This window comes from Scomber japonicus, chromosome 7, assembly GCF_027409825.1.
Source record: "Scomber japonicus isolate fScoJap1 chromosome 7, fScoJap1.pri, whole genome shotgun sequence".
NCBI classification, from domain to species: domain Eukaryota; kingdom Metazoa; phylum Chordata; class Actinopteri; order Scombriformes; family Scombridae; genus Scomber; species Scomber japonicus.
In genome coordinates this window covers 14,438,618-14,459,740 of record NC_070584.1, presented here as the reverse complement: position 1 = coordinate 14,459,740, position 21,123 = coordinate 14,438,618, and the positions used below count along the sequence as shown (strand labels likewise).

Sequence of the window (21,123 nt, the reverse complement as noted above, 5' to 3'; positions counted from 1 at the left end):
TGGGAATGCCGGGGAAAATGGCCCTCATTTATTATTGCCACACTCCCTCGTCTCGTCCCCTCGGTTCATCGGGTGCGCCGCCAAAGCACGTCTTCCACCGCCAATGTCACACAATTACCTCTTAACTGCTCAAACAAATAGAGCGACCCAGAGAGTGACATCAAATCAAAACTGTCACAGGTGATTGAGTCTAGTCATCAAGGCAGCCCGCCCGCTACCTGTCAGGAGAGTGAGGGAATGAAAGGACGAGGGAGAGAAGTGGGAGAATGTGATAGCTGCTTTATAATAGACCCCTAATAATGTATAAACACCCCCTCTCTCCTTTCTGCTCCACTCATATTAAAGTTGGGCACAGAGTGCACGATGCCCTCCTTTTCAGCCGCTCCGCTCCCTCTCGGGACTCAGGATGGAGAGAAATAGCTGTGTATGGAGTAATGATAGGGAAAATGATAGAGGGGAGATTGAAATTTCCATCCTCTCTGAACCATGCCGGCTCTGCTCCTGAAAAGACATTGGCTGCTAATGGGGTTAGATCACACGCATGAGTTTTGAAGGCCTGAGTGATGTTAGCTGTTGATAGTCCAGACACAGATTGAAAAAAAACTAACCAAAAAAAACAGTAGAAGAGGAAAACTCCCTCAAGGTTTGGGTATAGAGTGGTAGTCCTCAGACACCAGATTCAGTCAAATAGTTTGGGGTTCACAGGAAATCACAGGTGGATCCAGGCAACTACTGATGTTCTTGTGCAGCTGTGATACAGAGGACACAGATAGGCTGATGATGCATCAAAGAGAAATAAAACAGAAAAATAAAGACAGTGAGCAAAGGTTTGAGCGAGAGCAAGCCAAGGGGACATTAGGGACATGATGATGTTGTCAGTGTCTGATGTAAATTGGAGAATGACACAGTCAACAGACACGGCTGGCTGCTCGCTGGGGCAACACACTGGGGCCGTGACACTGACAAATGGAATATTTCAAAGGACTTAATCAGAGGAAATGGGGTTTGGTCTGCAGGTGACACGGGTCCCGCTCCAGCGCTCACAAAAAGAAAACTGATTGCCTGCCTTGAAATCCCCGCCATCTCTCTATTTCTCTGTCTGTCTGTCTGTTTCTCTGCTGCCTACCTCACTCTCACTGTTTCACCGTCCTCACATATCTCTGTCACTCCAGTACAAGTGGGGGGTTTACCATAAGCATGTAGTGCAATTAGATTTAATCACAGATAGCCAGTGAAGACTATCTGCCAATAAAGTCTGCAGACTGTAAGTTGATACATTTAAGAAAAATCCAAGGAGGAATAAAATCAGACTTAGAGTTTACAGCCATTCTAGCAACATGTGAGGCTGTACTTACAGTTGCACTGATGCTTTGAAAAAAATAGTGTTAATGTTAATGCTAACATGCTCACAATGACCATGCTAACGTAATGATGTTTGGCAGATAAATATGTTTACAGTGTTCATCTTAGTTTGGTGAGTTTGCCAATTAGCATTAAATACAAAGTATTAGTTTTGCAGGTATTTGGTCATTTAAAAAAGTGTTGACCTGTTGAAAAATTTTGACCTGATGATTGTCTAGATTTAATGTTAAGGGATCACTACATTTTTTTGAAACTCATTATAAGAGGAACATGAATAGTTGTGTAGCCATTTCACTTAAAACTGCAAAGGTTAACATTGTGGTGGCACTAGAGGAAAAGACAAGGGGTCACCAAAGTCATTAGACTTAATCCTCTGGGCACCGTGAATGGTTGCACAAAATTTCATGGAAATTCATCCAATAATTGATGAGATATTTCAGTCTGGATCAAAGACATTTCCTCATGGAGCAGCTCCATACTACACAAATACACTATACATTGGTATATTGGCATCTATTTTGTTAGTACAATGCTAATACACTCAAAGATTCACAATAACACTGTGTCCCTGCACATTGTGCTTTGCTCCTCTCACTGCGCCGCAGGTTACCACACAGAGGCAGATCAACAGTGATAGATCTCCCTGCTTATAACCCGAGGAGAGGTGGCAGCATTGTGGCCAAAACAGGGGAAGGACAGCAAAAGGACGAGAAACATTAACAACAACGAGTGAGAAGATGGAGAGAACACTGGTTGTTTTGCCTTTTGAAAGAAAGTTTTGTTTATTTAACTTTCTTCAGAGTACTTCATCGTCTAAGAGAAAAAAAGTTGGTCATAAATGAGTTCTTGGACAATGTGCCCAACAAATGAGCGAGACTCTCCTGCTGCTAATTAGCCTTGTTCAAAATGGCCACCCAGAAAGTAGCAGCAAAAAGCTAGAAAAACTGGAATTCATCAAGCCCTTTCTTTCCAGAACGTGGCATGGCAGTGCCACCAGATGAAAGCGACGAGGGGAGATTGGTGATTTGGTGCCCCAAGTCCAGTAGCCCCACACCAGGTATGAATCACGGCAAGGGGCCGCTCCCCTGTCACAGCAGCTACAGATCAATGATAATTACCACCTTGACATGAGTACGCTTATTACTGAACAGGATCAGGGACAGGGGCCCGAGCTGTGGTGGCCCGGGGGCCCGATCGATAGTCCAGGAATAATGGCTCTCTGGGGCCCTAGATTGGACTTTGCCACTAAACAAGCCATTACAGCCACACGCATGACAGCTTAGGTCTAGATATGCGTCCTAACTCTCCTTCTCCTGGAGGCTTCTCTCGTAGAGCCCGCCTCACTATGGCTCCCACATGCTCAGTACTCAATCTTGTCATGGACTGTTATGGGCAGGCCAGACACATGCCTCTGGCTTTGAGACGTGTTAACCAGAAGTGAGTGATTAGGGGAAGCATGCTGCTACAACACAATGTACTCCTGTGCAACACGCCAGAGAAAGGGGCCTTGCAATGTGACCTGATGATTGCCACTGAGCGTAGAGATCAAACACAGCTGCACCGGTGTGTGTACACATGAACATACTCACACACGCAAACAAAACGCACACAAAAGTAAGCACATCAATGCGTATAAGCGATGCTGATCCGTCTATGGCAGCCCTCATCTTCTTTTCTCTTTGATTTTTACCATTTCCCTCCTCCAGATCCCTTGTTTTTTTCCCTCTCCTTTTTTAATCCGGTCATACCTGTAATCGGGCTCTGCGACAGGAAACTTCAGAGAATCAATTAGTCCTCGCCTCATCCGGGAGCCAAGACGATTCCTCTTGACTTGAGCCGCAAACTCCTTCTATCAGGAGTCATTCTGCCTGCCTAACACCCAGACTCCTCTCTCCTGAGCCCGGATAGGTTTGACTCTAAGCCTCTAAAACGTTGACAACCCAAAGCGCCTTTCTCTCGGCAAGCCATAACCGCGTGCCTCACCCCGGCCCTTTCTCTCCCTTCTCCTCTTTCTAACCGTCGCCGCTGCTAAATAAAGAAGGATTTGTTTTTTCTCCACAGCAGTCTGATGTCGAGTTATGGCGTTTCATCCACAATTAAATAAACAGTTTGCTTTAGAAGAATTCTAACTACATTTTACGACAAAGCTCGATAAGAGTAGAGAAGCTGGTGACTCCAGGACACCCTTTGTCCCAGGTAAAGTTAGCCACTAAAGAGGCAGCATTGTGGACGGTTTTGTTTTTAAATGCATGGCATGGCACAAAGGAAACGCAAACCCAGGACTCTTCTGCTGGCTACAGCAGGCCCTCGAGTGGAGTCTGGAACAAACAGAACATTGAGGGGTCAGATTTAATCCCCCCGCCCCTGCCTTTTGTATTCAGATTAAAGACTAAGGAGGATTTGCAGGAGCCTGGAGTCTCTTGTTAAAAGACTGTGTTCTCCACTTAACCTGCAATTTACCTGTCACTTAAGCCTGCTGCAGCGATCATCCACACCTCTGGTAGTGCAAGAGGCTGTTATTTTTTCTGTTGTTTTTTTTTCTTCTTCACAACTCTGAAGAAAGGTTTTATGTTCACTTGAGCCAGTGAAGGTGGCATAATGAATTCCCTGACAGATGCTGATTAAAGCAGTAGTGGTTTGTGAAAGATACTTAACACACCGAGAAGTAAACAGAAATGAGATTACTAATACACATACACACACGCGCACACACACACACACACACACACACACACACACACACACACACACACACACTCAAATGTACTTCTAATAAACCAGAAATCACTTCTTGACCAGTCGGGCTGTTCTGATGAGGTGTGTACTCCCTGGAGTGCCATGAAGGAGATGCCTTCAGGATATGGAACCGAAACACATTGTGTAGCTTCTTGACTTGATTTGTATTATCAAACTCCCCTCATCTGCTCTACTGAAAAATCCTGCCATGGAAACCTGACCTTCTTTTTCCCTCCATAACCCACTCAAAGAGCCCACACGTGATTCATCTCCCCCCGAACTGAGTCAGGGCAATGAATGAAACCGCCACCATCTCGTTACCCCACCTCATCCATTTCATCCTCTCCTGCGAGTTGTCTTGCCCTCCGCTGGACGCCCATAACACTCCTCTAAATCTTCCTCCTGAACGGAACTTGCCAGGTCCACAACAGCAGTAAAGTGGACCATTCGTTTTCACAGCACAGCCAAAAGGAGTAATGGGAGTGATGTTGAGACATTATCAGTCACTCACTGGCTGCCAAAGCTCTGTGAGCCAGTTTTTTAAAATAAAAAAGCATGTGCAGATGCCCACCAAACAACCGCACAGCTTTTGATGGAGCTTTACACATGTCTTTGATACGTCCCTTAATCTCCACTAAACTATCCCACTGGTTTTAACACCCTCACGCATTAGCCTATGTCTTATAACTTAAGAGTTTATCGTTATGTGCTAAATTTAGACGCCCTTTCTTAAGACTCAAGGCAGCTTGGAAGGCAGCTGTGCACAAACAGCGTGCAAAATCATAAACCTTCCGAAACATAACAAAGGATGTGAAACTGCCCATTGTTTTATGAGTCGGTACTTTCTGCCATTGAGCCGTAAGAGATTAAAACAGTTTGGGGGAACAATCATCTGGATGGAAGAGATAATTTTTCACTTGGACTGTGTGGACATTCAAATCGAAAAAGAAAGCAAAACTCTTTTAGTAAGCCCAAAGTGAAGGGCAGGCCCAAAAACAAAAGTCAGTCATCTGCTAAAACCCTTTTCTTGACTTTCCTGTGTTAAAGAGGATCACTGTCTAGTGTGCTTTATTTTTAGAACACTTCCCATCGTCTTTCCACTGTTCTCTCTGTTTCCTCATCCCCTTCCCCCCCCCCCTCTCAACCAACCTCTGTGGTACCCAGGAGAGTCGCCTTCTTTATTCTGGAGGAACCCACCTGTCTGCCTGCACATCAAACCCATCCCCGGTGGGCTTCTGTGTTAAATTCCAAAGTTAAAACCCATTACTGAGCTATCAGCCCACTCATAATGCTGTCTAACGACCTCATTTCCCTAAGTGTCAGCCCTGTCAGTCACCGGAGGCTCTGTCGGCTCGGCTGCCCATGTCCAAGGGTCCCGACTGCTCTGAGGCATCACCGCCACCGCCATGTGCACCTAGTCTCAGTCTGTCCTCATCAAAAACAGGATAGAACGCTCAGTCTCTGAAAATATGTCAAGGCAAAGTGACTGGGGACACAGGGGGTAAGAGACTTTGGAATGAAAGTGCTGGGTATTTCATTTACCATATCCACTCTATTAGTCAGAGCAGCACAGTCAATCAGGGCCCCATTTTGATTTGAGGGGAGTCGGGAGAGAATTGGGGCACGGGAAAATGGCTGATGGTCACGGTGTGGCTATTCCAGCTCAGCCGAAATCAGTATGAGGAGTTGGTGTATATAAAAATGGATTATGACCATATGGATCCAAATGTCACTGACTGTCCTTGTTAAGTGAGGAGGCGGTCCTGAGCATGTGCAGGGGGGAAAGTGACGAGAGGGGGCAAGGTTGAGCTTGAGAGGGTCAAAGCTTAAAAGAGAGAGTGTGTGTGTGTGTGTGTGTGTGTGTGTGTGTGTGTGTGTGTGTTTCTGCCCGCTGTCTCCTCTCCCCAGGTCTCCCAGTGTACCTTTCTGTGAAATGATTTGGTAAATATGGAAAAGGGCCCCTAGGCCACACAGGCCCAGCCCCTCTTTAGGAGTGGATAATTGACTCCTTTTCCTCCTTGATAATTCATTGCTTGCATATGCCAGCTAATACATCAGCTGAAAACTGCTCTGGCCCTCATCTCCCTTGACACACACACACACACACACACATACACACACACACACACACACACACACACACACACACACACACACACACACACACACACACACACACACACACACACACACACACACACACACACATGCACGCACACACACCAGCACCCAGAGGAATGAGCGACTGTGCAGAGACTGAGCATAAAAAATGGGGATGACAAATGGGAGCACTTCAAGATCTATGAATGAATTATGTCTTCTAAATACCTTGAGCAGAGGCAACTGTCAGCCGGCGTCTATACTAATCTGGGACAAAATATGACCAGCTCCGCATTAAAAAGGAGGGAGCGGGGCTGCTAGAGAATGAGGCGAGAAATGAACGAGCAATCAGGCCATTAAAATGTGGTGTCTGATTCAGCTTTGGTGGACATTTGCACATTTATCATGAGATGGAAATATCCTCCCCCTTTTGTCATTATAATACAGCCCTTTCCATTGAAATAGGCTAGGATTATTCCAACAGGACAGAGATATCATTTGTTTTACAATAGCCGAGTCAGCACTCACAACAGTCATTAGGAATTAGATCGAGCCGGCTGCTGTTTGGAGGGACACTTTGCAAACTGAAAAGAAGGATAAAATTAATGGCACTTCATTTGGAGAGGTGGGATATTAAACGCCTGTTCTACCCAACAACAGAGGTGGGATGGAAAGACAAATGGCTCATACAGTACAAGATGCAGAAGTAGACCATGTGTACTGTGTGTAGCCTATACGAAGTTCAACGTGTATGAAACACATCGGGTCACTCACCTGGTGATGATTATGTTCACAGGGGGGGTCAAAGACACTGTAACCTTGCTATTGTTCTATCTCATTGTTATCTGGGAATGTGGTGTATTACCTGTGGGAAATGTATTTTTCAGGCAGCATTTCAGAGAGGACCCGGCTGTGGTTCAGACCCACAGGAGGATCACGGCATCCCTCTGAAATGCAGTGAGCTGCAGGCAGGAGGCCCAAGGACGGTGCAGTGCAGTCGGGCACTTTGGGAGCGCAGTAAGAGGCGGTGATGCATTCAGGAACCCCACACACCAAACAGAAAAAGAATATGATTTTCAATGCCATACAGAGTTCTTACTGTAATACACACATCAAGGAACTTGGTTAACTTCTTTATCTATTGACCAAAACATCTGAGTTTATGAGACTAGCCTACCCTAGTAGTGATAAATATTTTATATTATATTTATTCTACAGTACCTAATTTATTATTTCTTTATCTTTTTTCCCTAAGTATTTTCTCAAAGGCCTATAATATGTGACTTAATAGAGCTCCATTAGAAGCTTTTTTGATCCCTCACATTTAGTTGCCAGTTTACAAGGTACACTAAACGAATGCCTAAAGTCCTGCAATAACACTGAGATCTTTATAATATCTTTCCACCCCATTTAAATATTAACAACACTCCTCAGTATAACTCCCCAGCAAAACTCCCCAGCAATTCAAATAGCCTAAACAGTAGGCTACCACAACTACAGGCTCCAAAATAACCCTGAAGTTGACAGTTCACCAAGACAGTTTCAATAAACATTATAATCTTCATGAAGACATAAAGTATTGCAGGGCTGCTATAATAGGCTGAATTACTTCAGAATAATAGATTTTCATGAGATATAGATATAACTTTTGAATAATCTGAGCATGTTGTTTTAATTTTAGTATCATTCATATTAGAGACTAGAAATTCGCTTTAACCAAACTTGGTGAATCCTCTCACCATCCACACTTTGGTGAGGATGTCAGCATCACTGTGTGAATGGTGATACTGCTCTCTAGTGCCAAAACTCAGTACTGGAGACAGTCAAATACATCAACAGTTTCCTGGGGTTTAAATGTAAAATAATCCGCAAAAATGAATTTTAAATTGTGTTTTTTAATTTATTGAACATACAAGAATAGCATTAATGTCATGCGACTATAATCAAAATGGTCACATGGAGTGTAATCTAGTGAGCTTGAAGCCAAAGATGACAGGAAATGAGAATGATTCTTAAAATTACAGCATTTATTAACTTTATTAGACTTATTTTTAATTCATTTTAAATAACCGGCTACATGATGCATGATTGCTGTTTTTATTAAAACGTTTCATCAGTCCTCTTGTTTCTCATGAGGAGTAATAAGGCCTACCATCTTCTCTCCACAAGGTGGAGTCCTAAGCCAGGCTGTAGCTTCATCTTGGTCAAACAGAGCTGAATTGTTTGGGGGTAATTTTGTCTTTGAATGAAATGATGATGCTTCACGTTCCTCTTTCTAATGGAAGCTATTTTCATAAAAGTAATAGCCTCTGCCACGGCCCTTTGTGAGTCATTCAGCTCTCTCTGATACTTATATGATTATGAGTCTTCTGCCTCACTATCAACAGTATTAAATTCACAAATAATTACTTGAATGAGTGGGCTGGAATGAGATGAAGACTGCCTTTTAAATTACAGCTACTTTATGTATTTATCAATTATAAATAATTGCCCCCTCCCCCCCAGCACCACTATCTTATGAAGTCGTAATGTTATACAGGAATGAATAATCATAACTTCAAAAGCAGATAATTTTAAACCAACATTATCTCAAATCAAGGACCATTGTAATGGACAACTCTAAAGGTGAGTTTTGCTCCTCAAGACTTAGGAATTATTTTATTTAAGGTCTTTTGAAACCACCCCTTACAATAAACATGTATCAAAAAATGAGATAATAGTCATAATAATAAAAGGTCGTCAATCATTCACACACTCACTACATCCCTATAAACACTCACACTTTACTTGGAAAGTTTGGCTACAGCTTGCATCAGATTTTTAATCATTTCAGAATATTTAGTTTAGTTTAATTATGTGCAGTGGTCAGACAGACACTACCATCCTTCAAAGTAACAACAAAAAGTTGATAGTATATTGGTAAAATTAATTAAAGTCATATCAGTGGAAACTGACAATACATTGGCCAACATTATTAAGGTTATTAAAGTCTTCTGGGCAAACCTAGTTGGTTGTTGCTGTGTTCATTTGGTTTTTTTTAATCTTTTAATTTTTTTTAGAAATGATCCCAACAGAGAGCCGAAAATAAAACACAGGGAGCAAACCAGTTAGTACCTGTGTTTGGTGGGCAATGACTTCAGTCCACCAGAGTTATTTTTTAAAGGGTCCTTTTTATTTGATTAGATAGAAAGTTTTATTTTTGCTCGATCACATATTTTATATTTCACTCAAAGGATGTTCGAGGAATTGTCAGAGTTGTTCTGTGCTTGTGTGAAGGTGGGAGGATAGCTGCCTTTTTCTGAAAACCATGCAGTATGTCTGCTGGTGCATGCAGACATATTGAGATGAACTGAAAGTAAACACAGAATCAATTGATCGGTTCCGTGACGATCACAATTGATGATGCAACAGAACAACAGAATTCTAATATCTCTGAACATCTCAACAAACTGTCACATAAACACTCAAACATACACTGCTGATGAATTCCTGAAGTGCTTGTGTATTATCAAAGCCTAACAACTCTTCCAAGAAAACTACAATCTATAGTACTGGTCACTGTGAAAATGGCAAAGGTAAGAACACTTTGCTTTTGATTTGATATTGTTGGTTCAAGACAAAAGACATCTAGACACATATTTTAAAACCCCGGCTAAAGTTCCTGATTTACATACAACAACCGTTTCAAATGCATTTCAATGTGAAGCATTCAATCATCACACTTTAATTATCAGTAGGCTTGAAAAGTGGATGCAAAAAGTTAATTGCTACTTTCTCCTGGAAAAAGCAGCTTTATTCTATTTATGTTAATGGTAGTTGCAACAGAACAGAAGGTGGGTTACATGCTTGAACCCTATGGAGGAGTTTGGGTGTCTCTTTAAAGTTGCTGCACTATACATATATATAAAATATGAGCACCACTGTCAATTTTCCAGCTTCTCTATGTACGCAGTAAACCAGGGGATGATTCCCAGCTCATTCTACGTGAGAGGCCACCTCTCATTTTCCACCTGGGTACCAAACTGAAGGCTGCTCGTCTTGATGGAGGTCTTGACCAGCGTCCCTCAGAGGCTGCCCCTGGTGTTAAAGACTTTCAATGGGAATCTTTCCTCTTTAAAGATCCCAGTGACCCTACTGGTCTGAGATTGATCCTGAGGAGGATTTCCAGTCCTTGCTCGGCCCATGTCTCATGTTTCAGTCTGCCGGCCCCCTGCAATGAGCCATGCACTGCAGATAGAGCCAGCAACGAGTTTGGGAGTCCATCCAAGTGGTCTTTCACCCTCTCTTCTTCATCCTGCACAGATGAAGAGCTAGAGCATAAAAATGACCTTTATCAGTGATAATCAATGTTTGATTTTCACACAGAATGTACACACATGTAAATACTGAATCAATTAAATAAAAATATCTTTTCTGTGAATGTGTCATTATTGCTGGACCTGGATTCAACGATGATCCCTCAAGTTTCATATCAAATATTGTTGCTATTGAAAGTCTGACAGTATGTCTTGCAATCTGATAATATGTCTCATTCATGTTCTGCATGTCTTTAAATTCAATTTACTACACTCACTGAGGAAGTGAATAATCAAAAACACAAGTAGGAGCCTTTAATAGAATATTGTTAGTGTAAAATTGCCGTTACAGAGGAGTTGCATGTAGCTGAAAGCAACTGTGAATTAATTCCACCGTGCCACCCTTCAGAACAACATGACCTCATCTCACTAGTTTAGTTAAATAAGCTCAGGTTGCCAAGACATGTCATCCTCTTTATAGAAACACTACCGGCCATATTTCTGACTCCCTGGATAACTACAGACACCCCCGCTGCCTGTAGCCATTCATGAGGCTTGATCAACACACAAAGAGACTGCAATGACAGCAGGCAGCGGCCACTCTGTTGTTTTCCAGGGGTTGAGCTGTGTGCATGGATCATGGCGTGCGCCTCACTGTGTTTGTGGACGACAGATGTATGACGAGTAAACAGGGCGCTCGCCTTTGCCAGCAGCTGTTAGGTCAGATGCCAAGTGATGGGGCTACACGTTATAGGAAGGAGCTGTTTGCACTGCCGCCACTGGCTGTTCTCAGATAAGAGCGAATTATCTTCACAACCTATTATGCACCTTTCTTACTTGTGTGTGTGTGCGTATGTTATTATGTTTCCAATTTTTGTTCATTATGAATTCATCCCCCAATTCCCAGTTATTGACTTAGTGAGGTTTTTAAACAGAAACACACAATATGAGTTACAATCAAGTACAATTTCAGCTTTATTTATAAAATGCAATATATTAACATCTGCAGTAACTATAACAATCATGGCACCACAACATGAAAAGAAATTCATTAAAGGTAAAACACTTTGTTCTTAAATATCCATCTTACCACAAAAAAGAAACAGTTCTGTCAAAGTGAGTAAAAAAAAACTGTCTGAGATTTACCAGGCTTACACAGGGAACAGCTTCCATGACTCCGACAAGCTTGGCTGGACACGCTAGTCTTCTTTTCCAAAGTATAAGGTGACAAGCACTAACCACAGTTGATCCATGCAGTGGGACATAAATGCTGGATAATCTGCTCTAACTGGATGTTTTATACAACAAGAAGTACACAAACAGGTACTTGGATTAAAGGTATCATCTCCTGATCCACTTCCTTATTGTTCTGGCATCTTAATATACATCCTGGGAATGGGAAATATACAGTACATTCAACATACTGTAACACAGGGAATAAGCCACCTTTCAGACACAGCTCGCCACTCATAATGGTCTATTGTGGTAAGTCTCATTTTAAATCAGTCCTGTCAATCATATCAGACATTTCCATCCTGTCAAACAGTGTTTGTATTTAAATGGCCAGGTTAGAGAGGGAAATCCATGCTATGTTTAGGAAATGTCCTGATCAGGCAGCATATGTGTGGGAGCCCTCTCCCTGCTGTCAGAAGTCAAAGGTGGGGTTACTCTGATATAAGCTCACAAGCTCCTTCCTGACAGGCAGCCGGAGCAGCGTCACTCCCGTGGCTGGAGCTGGACTTGTGAGAGGAGCTGAGGGAGTTGGTGGGGCTGAGCTGCACAGCTGTGGTGTCCTGCAGCGTGTGCTCACTGGTCTCCATCTCAAATGCTGCCGTCCCCATCCGCATTAGCCCCCACTTCTCGCCCCCCTTGGCCTTGTGAGCCATGTGGGCCGGTGGTCTTCTGCTGACCACACAGCAGGCTGTGAAGAAAGCCAGAGCTATCAATAAAAGAAGAGGTCCGATGACAATGGGGGGGTTGCCAGTCGGGATAAAGGTGCCAAAGGCGAAGGCTCCCACCAGGGTTATGTTGATGCCAGCCAGCATAATGCATAGGCCACAGGCACAGCACAAGGCCGGGGAGGGCAGGCTCTGGTGCCGCAGGGGGCGCTGCTTGGGGACCTTCTTGGCAGCAGAAGGTCTGGAGGTGTTTTCAGGTAGCACCATGTCTCATGGAGGGCTCTGTGAGAGCCAGAGAAACTGAAGAGCAGTTGGATGACTGATCACTGAAGTCATCACCTCAGAGAGAGATGATGGAGATGTGGCTGAAGAGAAAGAAAGGATATGTGAAGTTTTAGAGGTTTTCCATACCTTTAATGTAATGTAGAATAATGAGACATTTCTTATTATTCTGTATATTGATGCTCTTTCTATTTTTGCTATCCACTTTGCTGCTCTAACACTGTTAATTGCCCGATAGTGGGACTAATAAAGGAGTATCTTATCTTAAAATAACTTCTCAAATGCTTTATAACTGCAAATTCAATTCATTAGTTCCACACACAAACCAATTGATGGTGCACTGCTTAGGGCAACATTATTTAAGATATATTATAATATAACAATATGACATATGACATAATATATAATATGAAAAAAAACATGTGCGACTCATAAATCAAAACATACATTTTCCACACAGGTCACGGTATTAGACAATTTGCACTGTGAAAAAAACCATACAACGACATAACTGTGCATTACTCTCATTGTCACTTACATTATATCAAAATCTAGTTTGTTTTCATGCCTTCTTTCGTCCGTCCGTCCGTCCGTCATGCGGTGCAGGAGTCGCGGAGTTGGAGCCTAAGTGATGTCTCCCTTCAGCAGGTGGGGAGGAGAGTGAGCTGTTGCGCTGCTGCCCTCACACAACAGGCTATAATGAAGAGTAACCACTGGGGGCGCAGTAGAGCCCCTTTAAACAAACGGGCCAATCAAATCAGGCTCAGTGAAGTTGTTGCATCTGTACAGAGCAAATTAACATGTCACACTGGATGCTCTGAAAATCAGTAGCAACACAAGGGCAGAGGATGGGTGGTTTTCAGTGTTACTATTGCTGAAATCCATTATCAATATATAAATGATGTTATTATGGCACCTGATCCTTGGTTAGTGGAGGCCAATGCTGCTTCTTTCTTCTGCTTTAATATAAGTTTTGACAAGGACACAGCTTCAGTCAGAGCGATGTCATCTCCTCTGTGGGTCTACAGATGAATCACACCCTCTTCCTGTCCTTTCACCATCTTCTCAGCATTCAGACTTTGTGAACAAACGTCACAGAATGACAGCAGCAGACTGAAGCCCTGTCTACTACAACGGAAGTGCATCTGCTTGTAACTCCTGGAACGGATCATACCGTGAACAGATTAAGGAATAAAATGTTTAATTTAAATCAAACAGATTAGACAAAGAGAAGATGTTAAGGATCTTTGTTTTTATTGAGAACACAGCATACCAGCGAAAATATGCTCTACCTTGAGAGCTCACAGGAGCCCTTTGACAAATGGGACTCCATAATTGCAAACCAATTACTGTATCTCATTTTGATGCCATTACAGTTAATGGGGGAAAACAAACAAGTCCTTTTATGATTCATAATGAGCGAGGGGGCTTTAACATAGCAAGTGGTTGTTTCCTAATGTGTGTATTCACTCTGAGCACATCTCTTCCTGTGAGCTTATGAAGGCCCTTAGTTGCTATAGGGATGAGGTGTCCATGGCAACCATGTGAAATCATGGGGACATGTCATTCAGTGGGCAAAACACAAAGTTAACAGGGTTACAGGATATGATAGACAGCTGTCCATGACCCCATTTAAACAGACTGGGTCTTCAATGAAGGAAGAAATTCTCTCACAAATATCAAAGTCAAAATATTTCTTTAAAAAAAAAAAATTAAAAAAAGGATCCAAAGTAAATAACAGCAACCTGATGGCCCCAAGAAAATCTTTGCTTGGTTAGACCATCCTTCTTTCCATTGGCACAATCAAAACCAAAAATAGCACAAACTGAACAACATACAAACACTAGTATAAAAATAAATCCCTTCAACACCAATATGGAATCCTCTTTCTCACTATCAGCTGTAACATTAACTAATCACTGTTAAGTCTCATTAAGTTACGCACAACCTGAAACAAATTAATTTCTCACATCTCAAGTCACTCAGACTGAAAGCACTCAAATTACTGAGACTTAACTGAGCACATCTTCTGAGGGTGTGCATTTGTACAATGGAAAAATGTGCAAAGATGTGGTGCAAAAATAGCCAGAGGTAATGTTGGATTCTGAGGAGGAAAACACTGCGTTAAATCTGCTTAGAAGATAAATATTACTGTATATGTCAAATTCACATTCTTGGACCAAACTGATGCAATATTCCCTCATTCTTTCAGGTAAATTAAGCAAGTGACGTATTTTAAAGTACATCAGTGCTACAGGTAGCTTGTGTTTAAGTGAAAGCTAGAGATGAAGAGATAAAATGCAATTAAAAAAATGTTTTTAAAAAAATCGATCACTGGGTTTTCTTTAACTTGAATCCCTTCATGTACTTTCTGTAAGTTCAACCTACATTACATCAGATGTAGACTAGACAAGAGTGACTTAAGTGGGTCAAATGGAGCCCATTCCCACAGATGGACAGTCTCCTCTAAAGTGTAGTCCAGTTTTATCATTTAAACCACACATCCACACACACGTCATATCACATACACTTACAAGCTTTAAAAAAAAAGCAAAATAACATCATCCTTTTCCTCTAGTGACTAATATGCAGTAACATTTAAATAAAATATTAACCATTTCACAGTTGGACAACAGGAAATATAAAATATTTAAAATAAGATCATATGGCATTAGGCCAGCAACTGCTGCATAACTTTGCTGAACCCATGTAATGCTTCGTTAATACAGATATGTACTGATTGAGTTTTCTTAATTAATTGCTGGCATAAAGAGCAGTTTCTGTTGTAGTGGGGTCGTAATCAGTTGTATAAAAAAAAAAAACCTCAAGGGTCTTCTCAAATGAAACAGTCCTAGTTTCATACTTAGGTAGCTTAAAACATTTTTTCCTGGACAAATCTCAGGAGTTTCAACCATGTTTTCAATTAGGAGGTGTCAGCCAAGGATTAACTGTTCCCTTGGTGCTCAGACTCTGTCTAGGTGATAAGATTACTGGCCATGGGAAAGAGCTTTAACACCGGGAACAGTTAGTCACTTCTGATACTGTGTGGCTGATCTTGTGAGGCTCACAAGACAAACAAAAAACCCATGCACTCACTCACTCACTCACTCACTCAAGGGGCAGGCAGCAGTTAAAATTCAGTCAGAAAACAGGACAAGGAGACTTCAGTGCTGGTTCCTCAGGCTGTGAGGTCGTCGGAAGCGGGTGCGAAGTCCCTGGTACGCAGGGCGTTAGACTGTGCCCGTCTGCGAGCCAGTCTGGAGTTGGAAGGAGGGGAAAGCCTCATGGAGCAGACGATGGCTCCGACATCTTCCTGCTGCTCGTCGTGCTGGGATAGCTGCCGGTTAAAGGCAATGGCTTCTGCCGCAAACTGGGTCAGATCTTTGGTGCTGCTGTTCCTGAAGATGGGAGGAGGAAGGAGACATTTTGAGAGCGAGTGGATTGCTTTTAAACCACCTGAAATATTCCCAATGAACGTTAGTTCTGTCCATTATTATACATTTATCTTGCCTTAATCTTAGTTCATGTGCATAGTACAAAATAAAAAAAACTGTTTTGTTAAAAGCAATTCATAAAACACACTAGATTTCACTTTTCAAGCTGTCTGTCATACCTCTGTAGAATATGAGGAGTTGGAAGACCTCTCTCTGGAGCGTTCTGTAAAATGAAGGAGGAAGTATTTAAATATTCATATCTTAAAATAAAAAGATGTAATTGTTATTTTGGAAATTAACACAGATGTAATGATACCTACCCCCTGAACCCAAGGGTGTTTGAGGACCTGAGCAGCACTGAGGCGCAGAGTGGCATCCCGGACCAGCAGCTTAATTATGAGATCCTTGGCTCCCTCTGTGATGTGAGCCCAGTCCTTGTCTGGAAACTCATAGTTGCCCTGCTGGATGCTGTCAAACAGGTGACTCTGGAGAGAGAACATTACACAATATCTGTCACAGTACAGCGAGCAATGGTTTAGTTAAGTATTTGTAGTGAAGCAGAGAGACAACACAAATGTGAATTAGAGTGCCTGAAGGTGAGCGCTATCTGAAATGAAGCAAACACCTGTCACTGTAGTGGGCAGAAGTCTGCTGATGACTACATGCTTCTTCTGAGCCCAGAGATAACATCACAGAATGACTCAGACATTACTCAGGTGATAACAGAGGAAAATGATTCATGTCCAAAAAAAAAAATCAATAAGTTAGCAACCAAGACACAAACTATGATTACTTTTACCAAAATAAAACAACAAACATAAACACAACTAACATATTATGTTTAAAATTAAACAATTTTTGTGTGTGACTGTGATCAAAAATGTATGATTATGCAGAAGCATTTCTTAAAATTTGTGATTCAATTTTTCAAGTTTTATGTGATTTTCTTTTTTGCAATACAATTGTGGGAATTTGCAAAAATTGCATGTTTAAAAAAAATTCTCATGATAAGACTACATATCCTATAAATAGGATTTACATGATCAGGATTTTTGGGGCCAATCACCGAGTGAGTTTAAATAAACCAATCACCGATCCAATCACACAGCAATATGGGTATTTAAATAACTTGTTAATTTACTGTTTAATGAGTATAAACAAAAGTATTCTCAAGCACTTTTGCCAATGTTTAACCCAAACTGCCCCAAACATGCCCCAAACTGACATGCTCCGTTTCTTAAACTCGGCATGCACATTGTCAGTACGTGTCAATATGTGAGTCGCTACCCAATGTGAGTCACACATGCGCAGTAAATGAGACAGATAAAAGACAAGCCATCTGCAATCTATGCAACGAGAGAATCTACAAAATGTTTCAACACAACAATGACGACATTACAGCCTATTTCACAGATTGCATAAAATGCAAAATATTGGCCGATCCGATACAGCCAATCAGATCAGCGGAAAGCCTACCTATAAATCCCATCTCCACAAAATTTTGGTTGACTTTGCATTAATTATTGCCTTTGTGGGATCATGCTTTCCTGAAGCAACTTTGAAGTTTGTTGTTTAATTCTGACTGAAGACATGGCACACAATTTACTATTGAAATTATCGCAGAGTCTGAACCGTCCAGCATACCTGACACGCTCTGCAGGTCTCTCCCCTGTCCCAGCCACAGTTTGTGCCACAGTTCCCTGTGAAGGGGGGGCTGCCACTCAGCAGGATGTAGAGGATAACCCCAAGGCTCCAGAGGTCACACCGCTTGTCATAGAAGGAGGCCTCATCAGTGAACACCTCCACTACTTCTGGAGCCATGTACTCTGCTGAGCCACACTAAGAAAGGGAAAACATTTAAAGCTCTTAACAAGAGTCATGTAACTGTTATCTATTAGATGGATTCCGTTTCAAATATTGTGTGTGGTGTATGTGTTTTGCTATGAATTCTAAACTAGACTGTTACCGGTGTGGTAAGCTCTGGAGTAGTTATGGGTGTACAAGCACTGCTGAGTTTCACTCCGCTTCCCAGATCAAAATCACAGATCTTTACTGGTGACACCTGAGTAGAGAGACGGATGGAAAACATTATAACTGTGATCTGTGAGTCTATACATTTTTGCAATACGTAATTACCTTCTGAAAAATGCCTGCCCTTTAAAAGTCACTTACTCGATCAGTGTATTCACAAAGGATGTTCTCCAGCTTAAGGTCTCTATGGGCAATGCCTGTAGGAAAGCTCATTGTTAACATGATAGACTTTTTTTTTTAAATTAGTTCTCTTTGGACTTTGGTGGGTTGATTGTCAGTTTACCTTTTGTGTGTAAGAAGTTAAGAGCTTGGGCGATGTCCCTCACCACCTTGCTGGCCTCCAGCTCGTCAAAGTGCTTTCGGTTCTGGATATGAGTAAGAATGGAGCCTGAAGGAAGAAAAGAGAATCACTTGCAGTCAGTGTGTGTCCATAAGGAGTCATTCGAAAGAGCTACATGTATGAAGATCTATAGTTGTTGATTTATTTATTTTAAACTTACCTCCACGCAGCTTTTCAAACACCAAATAAAAGCAGGAACTGTCTTCAAAAAACTGGATTAATTCCAAAATGTTCCTGGATCAAGATATTTCCCAGTTAGTAGGATCCGTTTTTCATCGTGCTGGTTTCTTTAATTTAGTTAAATACCTCTAATGTACTGTATGTATCTGTACTATGTGCACTCACTTGTTTCCTTGACACTGGTAGAGTGTCTCCACTTCTCGGAAGACTCGGCTGCGGCTGTGTCCCGCACTCTTTTCTATGATCTACGTAAACCAAATCAGACAGTGAAGCTATTAGTCACCCAAACAAAAATGTAAAAATTTAGTTTCCATAGTAAACTATGAAACAATGTTGCTCCATTTTTTTAATAATTCTGTTCCATTTGTGATTGCATCAGTTCTTGTTAAATTAACCGTAGGTGGATGCTCAATTAACCAGCAAGCTGTATGCAGAACTTTCTCTTTAAATGTCTTACTTTGTTACTTTTTGTTGCATGTGATACCTGCAAATCATCATTACTTACCTTCACAGCAAACTCCTGTCCATTCTGCAGACTTATGCATCCTTGAACTTTCGCATAAGCCCCCTGACCAAGCACCTCATCTGTCAGCTTGTAAAGATCTGAAGAAAATGTCGCACATTACACTACGGTTGGTGTTTGTCAAGTAGTGAAACAAAACAAAAACAAAAAAACAAACACTGTTCAAACCTTTTTTCAATATATTGAACAGTATGTCTCACATCAATATGAGATTCCTTACCATCAAAAGTGCCTGTGGAGCTGTCTGTTGCTCTAGTTCTTTTCTTCTTCTTTCTTTTAGCAGCATCTGGTATGTTCACTGGCTGGCTTTTCTCAATTTCTGCATCAGCACAGAATAAGTTAAAATACATATGGAGGTGAAATTAGATGAAAAAGCACAGACTTTGCCAGTGTGTTATGCTGCTCTGATTAATGGAGTTGTAGTACCTGCTGGGACAAGAGATAGGTGCTGCCTGTCCTCTGAAGCGATCCTGTTCTCCTGAACTTCCCCACATCTCTGCCCTACTTGGCCCACAGCCAGGGAGTTACCCTGTAACAGAGAAGGAGGCCACATGAAAGGGGGAAAAGAGGTAGGGAAAGAGCGAGAGTAGCCAGACAGATCAGGTGACGGTACAGTAGAGAAGGAACGAGAAGTTCACAGTATTAACTAGAGAAATACTCATTTAACTTTCTAAACAGTCTCCAGCTGACTAACACAGATAAACACCAGTAACTACACAAATGTATAATTACTGATAAAACCTATCTTTCCTTCTGGCAACCTGCCAAACCAGTGGCCTGCTGAGAACACAGGAAACTCCATGACAGGCCTTATCTAACCCTGGATATTACCAGAAGCATTTACACAACCGGTAACACTACATGACTCATTGACAGTGATGAAACTTCTCTGTTTCAGTGTAGATACATTTAACAGACTACTTTCTGGCAGGTTCATTGTATCTGTCACAACAGCTTTCAGGAAGTAAGAAGTATTGAAAATCAGCAATGTAACCAGTTCAGATCCTACCTGGAGTGAGTGCTGGAAGGCTTGCAACTCTGTCATCACGCTGTGCCTCACCATATCTGCCAACTGAGGACAAAACACAGATACGGAGTTTTATCAACAGAGATGTACACAATAACAAGGCAGAGCAAAATGATGGGGAAGAGTTTGAGTTCTAACCGTAACACACACACACACACACATATATATATATGTATCCATCAATCACCAAAAGAGCAGCTTCTTTGCAGATTTTGTATGGGTGACTTAACATTCGACTATAAACGAATAGAATGAAGCAGAATATGCCAGCTCAAAGCTAGTAGAGTTAGTTTAACTGCGATGTCCCTAATGTTATCAAATTCAAGTCGGTGAGTGAGTAACATTACTGTCAGTCGAGCATTACATTAGCACCATTGTTGCACAAGTTACCGACATAAAAACACCGTGTCAAAGACTAGAAAGCAAACCAACCGTACAAGCAGAAGCTATGTTATTCTTATTCTCGTTAGCTCCAGCTAGCTAGCTACGTTAGCACAAAGCCCCAGTTAGCTTCTCCTTTCAATTAACGTCCACCCTCATGCTTTATTTATTATTCATAGGACAGTCAGATACTGTTAAAGCAAAACACGTTAATGCAATAAATCCTTTTAACCTGAATTCTGTATCCAAACCGGCCGAGTCTCCTTTGTCAAAGCCTCTGACAGCTGATGCTAACACCCATCGCTAGCTAGGATCATAGACTGTATATAAGGCTAGGATCCATCAGTCTATAGTCAGTGACGCACAGGGCGGGAAACACATAAACAGACGTTAGCCCCGCCCCCTTTGTGCATATCTTCTTCTCCCATTGGTCTAGAATACGCCATAACTTCTACGTCACTTGACTTGCCTCTCCGCCACGCCTCACTCCACGTAGAGGGGATTTTTTGTGCATGATGATGACCTGTATTTATA

The 21,123-nt window shown here is 41.9% G+C and overlaps 2 protein-coding genes across 2 annotated transcripts; both read right to left on the bottom strand.

Annotated features, from left to right (window-relative positions):
- Positions 1–12,157: 12,157 nt before the first annotated feature.
- Positions 12,158–12,658, bottom strand: LOC128362212 (transmembrane protein 275-like). The gene has a single exon (XM_053322955.1). The coding sequence runs from the start codon at positions 12,656–12,658 to the stop codon at positions 12,158–12,160; it is 501 nt and encodes a 166-aa protein (XP_053178930.1).
- Positions 12,659–14,382: 1,724 nt separating this feature from the next.
- Positions 14,383–20,903, bottom strand: mknk1 (MAPK interacting serine/threonine kinase 1). Its single transcript, XM_053322357.1, has 14 exons — positions 20,822–20,903; positions 20,191–20,253; positions 19,608–19,710; positions 19,402–19,500; positions 19,164–19,261; positions 18,824–18,903; positions 18,639–18,712; positions 18,422–18,526; positions 18,280–18,335; positions 18,074–18,169; positions 17,752–17,946; positions 16,428–16,592; positions 16,287–16,330; positions 14,383–16,071 (listed from the first exon to the last, which is right to left on the bottom strand). Exons 2-14 carry the CDS (start codon positions 20,242–20,244, stop codon positions 15,852–15,854), a joined length of 1,389 nt encoding a protein of 462 aa, XP_053178332.1. The 5' UTR covers positions 20,245–20,253; positions 20,822–20,903; the 3' UTR covers positions 14,383–15,851.
- Between the last annotated feature and the right edge of the window lie 220 nt (positions 20,904–21,123).

Coding starts and splice junctions, on each gene's coding strand:
- LOC128362212 (XM_053322955.1), bottom strand. CDS start 12,658: ATGGTGCTACCTGAAAACACCTCCAGACCTTCTGCTGCCAAGAAGGTC.
- mknk1 (XM_053322357.1), bottom strand. CDS start 20,244: ATGGTGAGGCACAGCGTGATGACAGAGTTGCAAGCCTTCCAGCACTCA. Junction 19,501..19,607: donor CCTATCTCTTGTCCCAGCAG/GTACTACAACTC, acceptor GTGCTGATGCAG/AAATTGAGAAAAGCCAGCCA. Junction 16,593..17,751: donor AGACCTGCAGAGCGTGTCAG/GTATGCTGGACG, acceptor TTCTCTCTCCAG/AGTCACCTGTTTGACAGCAT.